Below are 14,884 nucleotides of genomic sequence, written 5' to 3' on the forward strand. Positions count from 1 at the left end.
GGACCAGCAGCCCCGCAGGTGTAACGCAAGTGGCAGGCGGAGAGCAGGACAGAGAAAACATTTAGTTCAAATACAGTACTTTGGAAAAATAATTTTAGCATATTTCATGATTTTCAACTACAGTACCATCTAGTGGCTGAATGGTGCCAAATGTTGCACAGAGCCCCAGTGCTGGATGGAAACTTTTAGGCCAGGTTTTGTGTTAATCGGTAAGACCTATGAGGAGATATGACATCACTTCATGTTTATCAAAATTCTTTATACAACTTCTGATCATGAGGGTCCATAAATTCTACATGCAACGTTTTCAGACTCACTGTCTAGATAGAAAAAGTAGGTTTTGCATATTTATACTTATTTAAAAAAAATAAGTATAGGCACAAATGGGAGTGACGTACATCACTAGATGCAGCTTAATTAAGGGAAACCATGGATATAAGATTTTTGAATGTGGGACATACTGTGTGGGAGTTATGAGCCAAAACGTGTTTATAGAGCCACCTGCTGGTTGACGTGTCCTTTTCTTGTGTCTGATGTGTGTGCCCCAGTCTTTACCACCCATGTGAATTTGAACTTTTATAGTTTAGGCTACAGTATGACTTTTATCAACAGAAGAATAAAAACAAATCTGAGTAATTTTCATAGGGTTTCCAGCAGCGCTGGTACTGGGAACCAATATAATATAAAAATAATATCTGTTATATTCCCATTTGATGGTAAGTTTGCATGATAGAAAAACTCTGTTGTCACATTTAATCAGCCTTAGTTGAAAGCTGGTCCTGTAATATTATGTAGGTTTTGAAAACACACACTCTGGAAATTCCCGTTTATAATGGTGCCAGGTGATCTAATTGGTAATTAGGTCCCCTGATCCAGTGGAGTTACGTGCCAAGGACAGATGTCTGATCCCCTTGGCCAAGTCTTATCTGAGTTGGAACTTCCCTAAAACACTGGAGTCAGATAATTAAGCCTGGAAGATGCCTACTAGGCAAATTTCAGTAGAAAATAGGATGATGTGCCCAAAATATGACCTGCGGTATGATTGGTTCATTTTTAGAAATAGGTGGAGACTTTACCAAGACTCCACCTGGAAAGGGATGAGAATCTGGGCTTTATAACACAGAGCACAGCCAGTGTGTAGTCGGTATGGTTCTGGAGCCTTAGTCGGCTTTGTCTTGTGAAAGAATAAACTCTATTGCGTTGAACTCTGATCATCTCCAGTGAATCTTTGAGACTCCAATAGCTGTCTATTTTTTCTGATGGTTAAGTGTTGGTGAAGAAGTCCAGACTCATCATCTGGCCCAGTCCCTTAGACCCTTAATAATATGCTCAGTGATTTCAATAGGGTTCCCAGCACCCTTGTGCTTTGAGCCCTAATAACAGTTGTGTGCAGTGTGCTTCATGCACCTCCAGCCACTGTCCGCAGGCCGGCGTCATGGTCCCATCTCCTCCAATCACAGTAAGGCGTGGCAGTGAGTGTCTTTGTGACAGCAGGAAGTCAGTGTGGTCATGAGAAGGAGTCACCTTCACTGCACCTACAAAACACAACCACAGTGAACTGATCAACAGAAGCAGCTCAGAGGGTTGCTTGATTTGACAAAATGTGAAATTGCAATATTGATCATGAATATTTTGATAACGATATTCCTATACATATGTGAAAATGCAAGTTGATGGGCACTGTTTCTGATATGCTTCCCCTTTAATCTCCATTAACTAGTCCAACAATCTTAAAATCCACACATTTCCTCACCAGTTCCTTGCTCCATGTCCACCACTGAATCAGTGATGATGGGCAGGAGTCTGTTGGTGAAGGGGTGTCTACACTGCTTCCCATGAACAGCCTGGAACAAAGAAGAGTAGAGAGAAGTAGAAAGATATGAACACAGCTATCTTAACAAATGTCATGCTTTAGTCAGTTATCATTTGTTTCTGATCTGGTCTGAATTTGGATCTTGCAGGGTTGAGCAACATAATGTTATCTACCATGAGACAACAGAAATATATGAACTGCTATGCATTTTATATTGTGGTAGCTGTCCCCTTTGTTCTGTTTGTATTGGAATAGTGTGAACAGATCAGTGAGCAGGAGTCGTAGGCAATATTGTAATTACAGGATGTATTACAGGTTTACATCTATGTGATGAAATACTGTAGCTTGACTTGTCAGTTGTTTCATTTAAAGGACTAGTCCACACGAAACATTCCTTTAAATAGCTGACTGACACAGATTAATGTCGAAAAGGCTAATTTGATCATGAGAGCCCATAGAAATATATCCATAACTTCCTCAAGGCAGGAAGGAGGATTTTCAACTTCTGCCCCTCAAATGTGATAAAACATTTAATAATTAATCAACTAACCATTACCAGTTTAAGCGGTAGCCATTGTGTGTGCTAGTTTATGTGAAGGAGTTCAGCCCCAACAGACACAGTGTGATAATAAATCACACCAACATATTAAACAGTACCAATAAAAGAAATGGTAAAGTTGGAGCTTATCAATACTACAGCCCCAGAGCCCGTTTAATAGCAGGTTTTGGTACCCATCTTTAATGATTACTGAACAAAAACACAACTTTTATAACTTTATTCTCTGACTTTGGTAAAATGGATCATATTTAATGGAGTTAGCTTTAAAGTAAGTACTAACTGAGCAGTTAGCTAGTTAGCTCAGTTAGCTGTGTTGCTATCTGCCCCATTAGCTTAGCTGCCTCTACCCAGACAGGGAGCTCGAGCTCTCTGAAATGTTTGATGTTTACACCACTAGCACAGGAGCTTTGTACCGCCGGGAGGAGGAGGTTTTTAGGCCCAGACTCCGAGGTCCTAGTCTGAGAAAGTAGAAAAAAAATTTGGAAACCTAGTAGATTCAGAGCAGTCTGAATCCTGAGCTTTGTGCTCACACGGATTACTTTTACAAACATTTACCACATTATTTGAAACTTTGGCCATGTTTAGTATGAACATGCACACTGTAACGTTATAAATACGACAGAAAATAAAGCAAAGATTAATAGGGTCCCTTTCAGTGACTGAGCCAGCTGTGCTCCCATCAGGGCTGCAGAAAGCTTAAGGAGGAATAGTGAGCTGTTTTTTGGGAACTACCCGGGTTCTAGCCACAAAGAATGAAAGCTGAGTCCCTCCTTTCTCGTCCTTTATCGTGAACGAGGCTACAGAGTTGTAAGTCCTTTCAGAGGCATCACAGAAAATATGCAGTTGTCTTTGCTTTACAGGACAAGGGATGTTACACTCATCCGATCTCGAAGGACGATGAAGAAATGTGACTTTGTGGTAGCTGGGTTATTTAAAGAGCCTCTGCATTGGTACCATTTAAAGCATGAAGACCAGAGATGAGAGCTGTTCAACAGTCTGTCCTTTCAAAGGATTTCCACTTAAGTAGTTGACTGACAGATGACTATCAAATCACTTATTCACCACTGAACAAAGAAACAATAACTATAACAAATCTCAAATAATGCATCCGGAGCACAGTCAACTTGCTGCAGGAAACAATTGGAGAGTCAGAGCAGGGCCTGATCCAGGCCTCTTATCAGTTCAGGTGCAGCCTGATAGGTTGATGGTGTTTGTTCTTAGTACACTGCCAGGGATGTTATCAGGCCCAGCAGCTTTAGGCTCCATCCATACTAAGCTGCACTGGATTTGCGTCTACTCCCAATATATGTTTACCATGCTGACTGCCTGCTATATTTTACTTTTTGCCATTGCTGTTCTCCGTTTGCAGTATTTTCTGCAACTAAGTAACTACTCGTATTCACTTTCAGCAGGACTCTTCTCACATCTGCTGTGGATACTGACAGTGGCCGGTCCTCTGGAGGTGGAGTAGACTTTCCAGCTGACTCTTTGTTGAGGAGACGTTTTTGTAGCTTTTGTAGCGTGTGATGGTCTGGATTGCCTGCCACATGTCTTTGGTGTTGAGGTCTCCCTCCAGTCTCTCCTGATGCCTCCACTTCACCTCTTTAATGCCACATTTCAGTCTTGCTCTGGTGATGCTCTTTGCTTCTTTGTCACTTCAACCAAAGGCAGTTTTTTTGGTTCTGGATAGAACCCTCACCTCTCCATTCATCCAGGCTTTCTGGTCTAGGTTATTGCTTCCCCTATACGTATATGTGTATATGCTGGTGGAATTTAGGTAAAAGGTAAAATAAAAATATCACATGGTTGTTTTGTCATGAATTTGCATCTGAGGGAATGTAAACAGCAGCAACAAAAACACCTGTGAATTCTGACATCTAGCAATGTGACATCTGGGAAATAAACAAAGTAAAGATGTGGGCACGGCAGTCCCTGAGTCTTATTTCATCCGTTTTGTTTTCCTGTGTCCAGACATTAGCCAAGAGTAGGCTGGCTGGTGGAGTAGCCGTAGGTCCAAACTGATTTAGCTTAGCTCTTATCCTGGCTCTCTTCCCCATTCCCTTGGGGTAATGTTTGGTCCAACTAGTCAGGCTGGGTGGTCGGAAGATGTTGTGTCTCAAGGTCTGCTCAACATCCAATCCCTGTTCTTCTTTTCCAGATGTTGATGGGTGTTCTTCTGTCATATGTGCTTCAATAATAAGTGAACAAAAAAACCCAAACAAAAATGTAGTGACGTTTTAGAGAGCTACTGGCAGCCGCATCTTCATGAGCTAATCACATTTACTCAAGAACCATTTCCATTTAATCCTACCTTTATACTCCACTGTAAGTAAAAAGGACACGTTGTACTCCACTACATTTATCTGACAGCCTCAGTAGCTGTTTTTTTACATACAGAAACACATGATAAGCTACAACAGTAAAATGCTGCTTACACATTGATGAATCAGTTCTAATTATGTAATTTATTAATATTAATTATTCATATTACTTTTAACACTTGTTTGAGTTTGAACGCATGACTTTTATTGGAGTATTTTTACATGTGTTATTGGTACTTTTACTTAAGTAAAATATTTGAGTATTTCATCCATCACTGACCATGGCAGATTTTATCCATCCTAATCCATACATACATGTACATCTTGTTGCATACATATTTATCGGGGCAATACAGATAAAAATTGGTAGAGACATTGCAGCAGGTATAGTGTATAAAGGGGTTAGCAGAAGGTAGTGTACAGTGCCCGTACCTATTTAGGCTGTTAAATTCAGGTTAAAACGGTTAAATAAAAGTGCATTTGAATATGCATGTGTCTACGTATGTATATTAGTGACAGGTTTAGTATGTATTAGACATGACTGTGTATGCATTGACATATAGTTAGGATGATGTGTATGTGTGAGTATCATTATATAGATTTTGTAGATTTTACTTAAAGGTTGATTCCACTTTCCTACAAACTGAGGGTTTTTTTGGCCGTTTTGATCCTTTCTGGGAAGTCAGACGCGTCAGACCACATAACTACAGAGTTTTAAAAAACTAGAAACATCAACATTTTCTTATGATACTGACTTTGAATACTTCCTCATCCTGTAGAAGCAGTGTACTGTTTGAAGAGTTCATATTCAAAAGTAAAAAATAATTTGGTGAGTTGAAAACCACGTAGAGCAAGAGAACAACTCTCCTGTAGTTTAGTTGAGTATTGATGGGTACATATTTGACCTATTTTGACCGCAGTACACGGTGTGCAGTTTTCAGAAATTCAGCACCAGCATCTGTACACACTAACCACTGTGTACTGTGTACAGTACTGTGTTTCCAGATTAGCATATGGTGAAATCTTTAATCTCTATATATCATTGTTTTCTCTAGTTTGAAGTCAAACTACTTTGTACACATTGTAACATGCTCGTTTGTTCAGCATGTTAATGTATACAGTTCGGTCCATTCGGCCAAAAAAGCCAGATGCAATGAATATGTAAAACAAACTGGGAAAATATTTATATTCATATTTCCTAACTATGTGTCTAGCTATCTAAATTCAGTGAAATTCATTGCCTCATCCTCATTAAAACTTAATCAAAAATTGGTACTAGCCTGATATCGAAGATCATCAGGATGAACAGCTATAGCCACATCTCCCAGCATAGTCTCAGGACGGGTGGTGGACACTGCCACCTCTCCATCTAATATAGAAGGAAAAATGGCAGGAATGGATATCATAAAAAAATATAAAACAGAACAACCCCAAGAACAATATGTATAACTTTCTAGACATTAACAAATACTCACCATGGCCTTCTATAGGGTATGCAAAGGTAAGCATTGTCCCAAACTCGACCTTGTTTTCATAACCAGGAACAGACAACATGGTCTGCTCAGACAGCTCCTTTGAGTCAACCTGACGGCAAATCCACAACTTTAAAGTTGACATCCATAGAACTTTTATGTTACTGCAAAGACCAAGATCATGCACAGATTAAAATGAATAATGCTAAAAAAAAAAAGTACAACAGGTGGACAAAATTGGATAAAAGCTAAGAAATGCGTCAATGTGACAATATCATTTTTGTTTTATGAGGGGTGCTAGAATACCGGTCAACCTGCTGTTGATGAAAACCTTGTCTTGTTTACCAAGGCATCAACAGCTGTGGCAATAGAGATGGACTATGTTTACCAGCTGGAAATGTGATTCTAATACTGCACCGCTGCGCAAAAAGGGCCAGCAACAGCTTTTTTGTTTATGGAAACTTGCTAAATTCCAGATTGACAAGACTCCAATGACTCTGTTCTACAGAGCGTTCATTGAATCTATCTTTTCATCTGCTGGAATGGCAACCTTGGTACCAAAGAGAAAAATGCCCTGGCTAGGATTGTTAAAGTGGCCAGTAAGATAGTGGGAGTTCAGTTCAGCAGTCTGAAAGATATGTTTATTAAGCAGGTGCTTACAAAAACAAAGGCCATCCGCTCAGAGAGCGCCCATTCCCTTAACTCTGAGTATGCATTGTTACCATCTGGGCTGTGCTAAAAGGCGTTGTTAAAGAAGATAACGGAGGGGGAGGTGAAGGTGTAGAGGGGTTTTGTTGATGAGAATGATGATGATAACAACAACTACAGAGTTTGAGGCAATTGTGTTTTCATTGGTTTTAAATTGTATTGAAGTGTAATGTATCTTATCTGAAGTGTTTTGTCTGCAGTGAAATATGTTTATCTGTAGTGCAATAGTGGTGCAATATATCTTATCTGCAGTGCAATATATCAATTTGTAGTGCAAAATATTGGTGATGAACATATTTGTAGTACAATGAAGCTTGTCCGTGGTGTTGACCTCGTGGTGGCGCAGATACCCAGACTAAAATGGACACGTAGTGTCTTGTTGGGTAGTGGTGATGTGTCACATGATGATATGGAATTGCGGTGCTAGGGTTGATGTGCTATGTATTAAGCAGGCCCGTTGCAGCTGTGGTGGACACTTGCAGCTTGCTTCAGATGATCTAAAACGACCTATTGGTGTAAGTTATCCGGTGCATAGGTTTACTGCTGTACGTTCTTGTCTTTCTTGTCTAACTGTATGTCTGTGTTTTGTTGTGTGTTTTTATCCACCTGCTTTACTGTGCATAGTGAGAGACATACATTAAAAATTATATAAAAAGGATCAGACCTCTTAAAGACCATTAAACTCTATTATCCTCTATTATCTAAAGTTACATCAATTTGCTGTCAAAAATTCCCGTTTGTGAGTGTATTGGGGGAGTTCCCAGGGTTGAAACATCAAATATTAGACCTATGCCTAGATGGTGTAGGTTTATAACAACCTATGTTTACTGTTAGCTTTTCATTAGCTACAACCGAAAAATAAAACTCACTCACTTACTCAGAAAAACACTGAGAAAACATCACTTATGGCTGTATAAGCTGCTTACGCACAAGTGAAGCCTAAAAATACTGGTCTATCAAAGGTAGACAGGGCTTGAAAATAGCTATTGACGTGTGGCAATCAGATGCAGCAAGCTGGAGTTACAGTTTGAGTGTCATTTGTGTGAGTGTCTCCAAGGTGAGCCTCTCTCTTCATTGCATATGGATTTAAGGGAGGATCAGGCAAATAATGGGAGGAGACATGTTAACACAGGCTGATTATGCATTTGTCTCGGTTGCTATCAGTTTTGTGGAGGATATTCTCCGCTTCTTGAATGGAGGTGTAAACATAATGCAGATGGAGTTTACAAGAGCCATAAGTAAGGTTGCAGTGGGAAAAGAAACTTGTATATAACCAAAGACCTGTCAATATGAAAAAAATGAAGCAATCAAGATATTATAAATAAACACAATATCTGATTACTGTAAAGCACAGAATAGTGGATGGATATGGTGGTTTGTGTCCATTAAACTTGAATTTGAACTTGACCAATGAACTGTAAAATCACTACAGCCTCTAACTCAGTGTTAACATCAATATCAACACCATCTCCACCTACCTCTGTCTTTCTCTCACTCTGTCCCCATTTTTTGCATCTTTGATTTATCTTATATTTAATCTGATTTTTGTTTACCATGTTGTTACCATTGTTTATTTTCTGAGTTTAGCAATCTCATAGAAATCCCACCTCTGAACTTCGCTTATGAGCTCTACCAGCATGCACCTGGAGGTTCAATACCAGGTTCAGTCCAGGGAATGACTGCTTAAGGAGCTGCTGCTTTAATAAATCACTTGCTAAAAACACACAGATTGCAGCCACAAACTCTAGGAAGCCTGCAGCACACATCTGCGCAATGCCATTTTCTTCTTCTTCTGTGAGGACAGCTGCATTAAAATGACAAACCCTGGTTTACAGCTAAACTCAGACAGCTGAGGTTGGAAAAGGAGGAGGCTTTTAGGAGTGGTGACAGGGCGTTAAAGTACATCTTTAGCAAGGAGGTGCGAGTAGCTAAACGGCTGTACTCAGAGAGACTAAAAAAACAGTTCTCTGCAAACGACACCACTTCTGTCTGGAGGGAGTTCAGACAGATCACAAACTATAAACTCAAAGTCCCCCACTCCATAAACGATTCTCGCCTGGCAAATGAGCTGAACCAGTTCTACTGCCGCTTTGAGAGTCAATCAGACACCATCCCCCGTGATGGTGCGGAGGAGTCCGCACCATCTGAGCGGAGAAGTCCGATCAGCTTCAGTCTCAGTCCACCACTTCTTCCCCTCCCTCCTCAGAGCTGGCCAGCTCCACCCCCTCCCCTCCTCCCTCCATCAAAGAGAGGGAAGTCAATGGTCTTTTCAGGAGGCAGAAACCCCGCAAAGCAGCTGGGCTGGACTCTGTCTCCCCATCCACCCTGAAGCACTGTGCTGATCAGCTGTCTCCAGTATTCACAGACATTTTTAACACCTCACTGGAGACATGCCATGTGCCAGCCTGCTTCAAAGCCTCCACCATCATCCCTGTCCCCAAAAAACAAAGGACCACAGGACTAAAGGACTTCAGACCCGTCGCCCTGACCTCTGTGGTTAGTCACAAACAGATTTTATATTTGAAGGGTGACAGCGTTCCTTGACCCAGGCTGTTCTACATGCTGCCCAAAATTCATAAGACTCCTGCAAGTTGGAGCAAACCTCATGAGATCCCTCAAGGACGTCCTACTGTGTCTGACTGTAGCAGCGAGACCTACTATACAGCTGAGTTCACTGATCATTTCCTAAATCCTCTCTTGATCTTGCATGCCAGTTATATCAAAGACACCTATGATTTTGTTGAAAGAATTAAGCAGATTCGCATCCCCTTTAAGGCATTCCTCTTCAGTAAATCTGTAAACTTCTATGTTTTAAAACTGTAATTCGTTTAGATTCATTTGTAGAGATTAATTTTCATATTGACATTAAATCTGTTTCTGTTTTAAAAACTGAAAATTCAAACATTGATTTTAAGCTTTATATTTAATGGACTATCCTTAGAAATGGATACCAATATTTTAAGTTAGCTATTAATCAGATATACAACTCTTCAAGTCCTAATCACTGCCTAGAATGATGAGAATAGCTTTTGGATGTTGAGCGAGGGGGGGCCACAGCTCCATGGAAAAGGAGGAGCCATTTACATCCCTTATATGTGGTTTTCCATTACTTTGTCCACCTGTGGTATTTACTGTACACCCATGTGATGCTGTTTTACCTCTATGTCAGAGATGGCAGATTGCAGAGCACAGCTCCAGTTAACTAAACCCTCTGAGCGATAGATGAGACCAGAGTCACACAGCCTGACAAAGGCCTCAGTCACAGCCCTGCTGAAGCCCTGAAATGAAATATAAAACATCTCAACCAGTACAAACAGTTCAAAGGTGTGTATTTGTTTCACTTTACTATAAAAACTTACTCATCACTCCTTATAGCCTGTGATAAATTTCAATATACTGAAGCATACAAAAGGAAAGCTCACATAATATGTACTGTACCCTCTGTGTACTATTCTGTGTAGTATTTGAAAATGTCTCTTGACATTCACATTTGATATATGGTAGAAAACTAAATATTGATGTGACACACACAGATGAGTGAGGGAGTGAGTAAGACTGCAGGAATATACATGTGTCATTTTGAGCACAAGCAGGAATAATAAAAGGAAAAGTACTATAATGCAGCATATTATTACTATTATTAGTCATACCGAATTAAAGCATGGCGTAATAACCGGTGTCAGAAAAGAAGCAAAAGTATTTATTAGTGAAAGAATATCCAACGGCCACTGTAAATTCTTCTTTGATTATTTAAGCGTTGGTTCTATCTCAAAATACCTCTCCTGGCCTGTACTTTATCCTCACATATAAATAAATGCATTAATAATCAAACAGTGTCTAATTTATGTTATGTGCAGTGTATAAAATTGGACAGAATTTTTTTACATTAATTTTTAATCCATGCTTTAATTTAGTGGGTATAAATAACAAATGACTTATGATGACTCAGAAGTCTTATTATTCCCATGAACAAATATTTTTTAGAACATATGGTCCACAAGTGAAACGCCATTCGAATCATTTGCAAAAATTATTTTAAACTTCTACACATACAGGTTTTCAACCAACTTTTTGCAGGTACCATAATACAGTAAGTCAGTAAGGTATGTGACGGCAGACTTACTGGATCCATAGTGAAACACGCTCTGCTCCAGTCCAGAGAAGCTCCGAGTGTCCTCAGCTGGTGGTAGATCGCTTCTCCTTTCCTAGGACACACAGGGACAAAAGGGTTCACCTCACTGAAGCCAACATCATGTAGACCAAATAGTAGATGAGAAGTGATGATGTTAACGTGAAGACTCACTCGTTCTTCCATTTCCACACCTCCCGTAGAAACTCTTGCCTGGTCAAGTCCTGTCTGCCCTTCCCTTCTTCCCTCAGCAGTCTCCTCTCCACCACTGTCTACACACACAAGTTGATGCATGGTTCAAAAGTAGCTTATACAATTACTTCGTGATGACATTTTTTAAGGTTGTCTAAAAAAATCTGTCGTAGATATGATACGAAGCTGATATAAATCCGGAACGTGAACTTAATTTACCTCATAATAACGAAACAACAATTATTATGCTTCTCCCACACTTTCTAGGTTGTCCTACGGAGCTTTTTATTTCCATGGCTCTGAGAGATGTCTTTTATATGAAGGTGCTGTCTTAAGATCAGTTTTCTTAAGTACTAATCTGTATATGAAAACAATTACATACTGGTTCTGGAGGAAGCTTTCCAAAGTGTGAAAAAATAACACATCTCGACTTGAGCATAGAGACTACACACTTTATGTGATACATCTTTCAAATTATTTTTTGTTTGTATAAAAAGAAGACAGAACAGAACAGGTATGGTCTATGTTTGCATGCATGGACAGATGTCTGTCACAATGTCCTCTTTACTACAACTGGAAGACACAAGAGTCTGAAAATTTTAAATCCTACACATGAAGGCTACAAACAAACAATACTCAAATTGCAACTGATACTCAGATTGGTGCATCATCTGATGACTTCTAGTGACTTATTGAACCACAACCTTCCATTGAAAAGAGTTGGCAACACTGATCTTCACTGTTTGCAGGGGACAAGACCGTTCAAGCTATCAAATCCAGTAACATTACTGTCATCAGCGGAACCAACAGGTAGCAAAATTAAAAATGGCAAATAAAGGATAGGTTCACATTTTTTCAAGTCTATCTTCATACAATACCCACATGCCCATATGCACATTATAACTGTTATTGGTTACTGGCTGTAAAAAAAATCTCCTAATGCAGTTCCAATGTAAGTGATGAAGGACATAATCCACTATCCCCATTCTGTGCAAAAATTCATTCTGAAGTTCAGCTGAATAGTAGCTAATATGAAGTGTCAGCAGTCTGAGTTAGTCAATTCAATTGGGTATCTTCCAAAGCTACAGACCAACGAGGACTGTGGATTTTGTCCCCCTTGCACTGGGACTATGTAAGGAGTGGACAGGAAAAACATATAAAGCCACAAATAACCGTTTTAACTTACATATGGTTATGTAAAAATTGTTCTGAGGGAGAACTAAGAAAATGAGCCTTTCCTTTAAATCACAAACTGTCATAGAAGAGGAAGAAGAGAAGATGATGTCATACCTGTGTTGCAATACCCGCATGGTCACAACCAGGGACCCACAATACTCTGTAGCCCTGCATCCTCCTCCTGATGGATTAAAAATTCATATATTACTGCTCCATCAAAAGATATGCCTTCTGAAACAGTCTGACTCAATTCTTTACTAGCGACAATTACTTTGCACAACATTCTGTATTTCTGATTCTAATGTGGTGGTGGCAGTTACCATCGAACCAGAGAGTCTTCTACAGCTACAGTTAGAGCATGGCCCAGGTGCAGAGTACCAGTCACGTTTGGTGGAGGGATACACAGAGAGAAGGTCTGATCCACAGCGTGAGATAACCTCTCCTGATGGACATGACAGTAGGACATTTTAAAGTTTGAAATGCAGCTAATTAGTCATCACTATTTACTGTAAAAAAAAAAAAAACATGTCAAAGTGAAAAAATACATTTATTTTAATTATTTGTATAGCACTTTTCTTCAAGTTCTTTAACAAAGGACATGAGAGATACAATTACATAGTAAAAAGTACAACCAGATTAATTACATAACATAATCAATAAAATAAATAATACAACATTCTCCATGAGATATTATATCATACAAGTCAGTTAAATGCCAGTTTAGTGGTTTAACGTTAAAAGGAGCAGTTTAGCTGCCGTTTAAAAAAATAAATACAGTTGCGGTATGGATTGTGGACAGTATTTCATTTCAGTTTAGGTAGGTAGATTTATTTATGTCACAATACAACAGGTTACAGAGTAACTCCCTTCTGTTACGTAGCAGACAATGAATTAGAGTTTAAGAGCCTGATAGCTTGGGGGGAAAAGCTGCACTGCAGTCTGGTGGTGCAACAGCAGAAACTTCTATATCTCTTCCCAGAAGGCAGCAGGGTGAACAGGCTGTGGCTGGGTGGGTGCTGTCCTTTAGTGTCCTTTAGTATCCTTTGGGCTCTGCACAGTCACTGCACTTCATGTAGCTGATAATGTCATGTTAATGGTAATTTATTAGATTGGTAATTATCGTGCATCCCTATTAAATACCCTGAAAGGATCTATGTCAGTTCTGTACTCTACAATTTCAAACTTTCTGTCACAGCCTGATGGTCGCCGAGCTCTCCAACCGGCAAATCAGGGTTTTTTTCTATTTATTGTGCGTTTTGTTTTTTGTAACTTTCATATACAACCTTTTTTGTCACTGTCATTTGTGTCATATGTGTTTGTGTGTGTATGCTTAAGCTTCATGCGTGTATGTCATATGTCAGCTTGATGCCTGGGGCTGGGTTAACAGGAAAGAATGGAACTTCTGGTTTGATGTTTATTTGTATTGTTCCACACTGATATTCAAGAAATAAATCTTGGAAAGAGAAATTTCAGCTAGACATTAAAGATTCTGTAACATTAAACACAATTGCTATGTTTTATTTAATTTTACTTATAAGAAAAGCTGTATTCAAGTGACATGAAAGTTATTTTTGAATAACCTTATATCTGAGGCCATTACTTTAGTTTATGAACAGCAGCTTTATTCAAGAAGTTATAGTTTAATGTGTTGTTCTGCTCTAAAATCCTCACATGTTGCTCTGGACTGAAGAATCCTTCTTTCTCCCACCACTGATACCAGCTGGACTCCACATATTCTGGACTGTACGAGGATGGGAACAGCGAGCTGGTATCTGCAAAGACATAAAAACTCTTCTAAGTCTGCAGAGACAACAGGTAGACAAGCTGATGCTGGAAAATGCAATCACCTTTCTTTGACCCGGGAGATGTTTGAGCAGTGTACACTATCTTCTGCTTCTCACTCCATTTCACTGCTTTATCTTCAGTAGTCTGGAAACAAAAAATATCAAAGTACAGAGTACAAACAGGACTAAGTCAATTGTCAAGAGTTTTTTCTATACCATTTATTCTATAGTAACTAAGTATTTAATACATCTGGGTTGAAGGTTAGACAGTGTGGGCAATATCACAAATTAGTGGACAAAATTGCTTTATGCCAATTTAAAGTGATTATATGATTATTTGCATCAACGTGATGAAGAACTGATTTGTCATGTATTCATTAGGCAAAACAGATATGCTTGTCTAGTAATTTTATCCATTCTCTATTAATTTACAATATCAATATAGTGATATAAAATATATATACTGAGCTATAGGAGCATATCCACATTACCCACCCCCTAACCACAGACCCACAATCTGGGGCTAGTATGATGACTATGATTTGCTAAAAATGTAACAAAATTCTGTTTTGGTTGTTTAATGTGAAGGTTTGGGCAAAAACATGAGGACACAGACACAAAGCTATGGAATGCCATAATAAACAGACATAAAAAGATAATCAAATTCTTACAAATATCAATATTCTGCTTGCTTTAACAGATAGGTATGTACATGTACAAAAATGAAACC

General features: G+C 39.2%; 1 protein-coding gene across 2 annotated transcripts in view; it reads right to left on the bottom strand.

The window, feature by feature from the left end:
- The window catches only part of vars2 (valyl-tRNA synthetase 2, mitochondrial), a 39,675-nt gene that overhangs the window by 19,719 nt on the left and 5,072 nt on the right, over positions 1–14,884 (bottom strand). For both annotated transcript variants that reach the window (XR_005445047.1, XM_038724281.1), the window contains exons 3-13: positions 14,218–14,299; positions 14,042–14,142; positions 12,691–12,812; positions 12,485–12,551; positions 11,177–11,274; positions 10,997–11,078; positions 10,032–10,151; positions 6,169–6,277; positions 5,974–6,062; positions 1,754–1,844; positions 1,408–1,535 (exon numbers count right to left, since the gene is read on the bottom strand). Coding sequence is in view for 1 of the 2 variants with exons in the window: in XM_038724281.1 (XP_038580209.1) it covers positions 1,408–1,535; positions 1,754–1,844; positions 5,974–6,062; positions 6,169–6,277; positions 10,032–10,151; positions 10,997–11,078; positions 11,177–11,274; positions 12,485–12,551; positions 12,691–12,812; positions 14,042–14,142; positions 14,218–14,299 (1,089 nt within the window). In the remaining variant the exon portion in view is untranslated. The remainder of the gene's footprint in view (positions 1–1,407; positions 1,536–1,753; positions 1,845–5,973; positions 6,063–6,168; positions 6,278–10,031; positions 10,152–10,996; positions 11,079–11,176; positions 11,275–12,484; positions 12,552–12,690; positions 12,813–14,041; positions 14,143–14,217; positions 14,300–14,884) is intronic.

This window comes from Micropterus salmoides, unplaced genomic scaffold (assembly GCF_014851395.1).
Source record: "Micropterus salmoides isolate LMB-PRFRI ecotype aquatic unplaced genomic scaffold, ASM1485139v1 Ms_hic_scaffold_17, whole genome shotgun sequence".
NCBI lineage: Eukaryota > Metazoa > Chordata > Actinopteri > Centrarchiformes > Centrarchidae > Micropterus > Micropterus salmoides.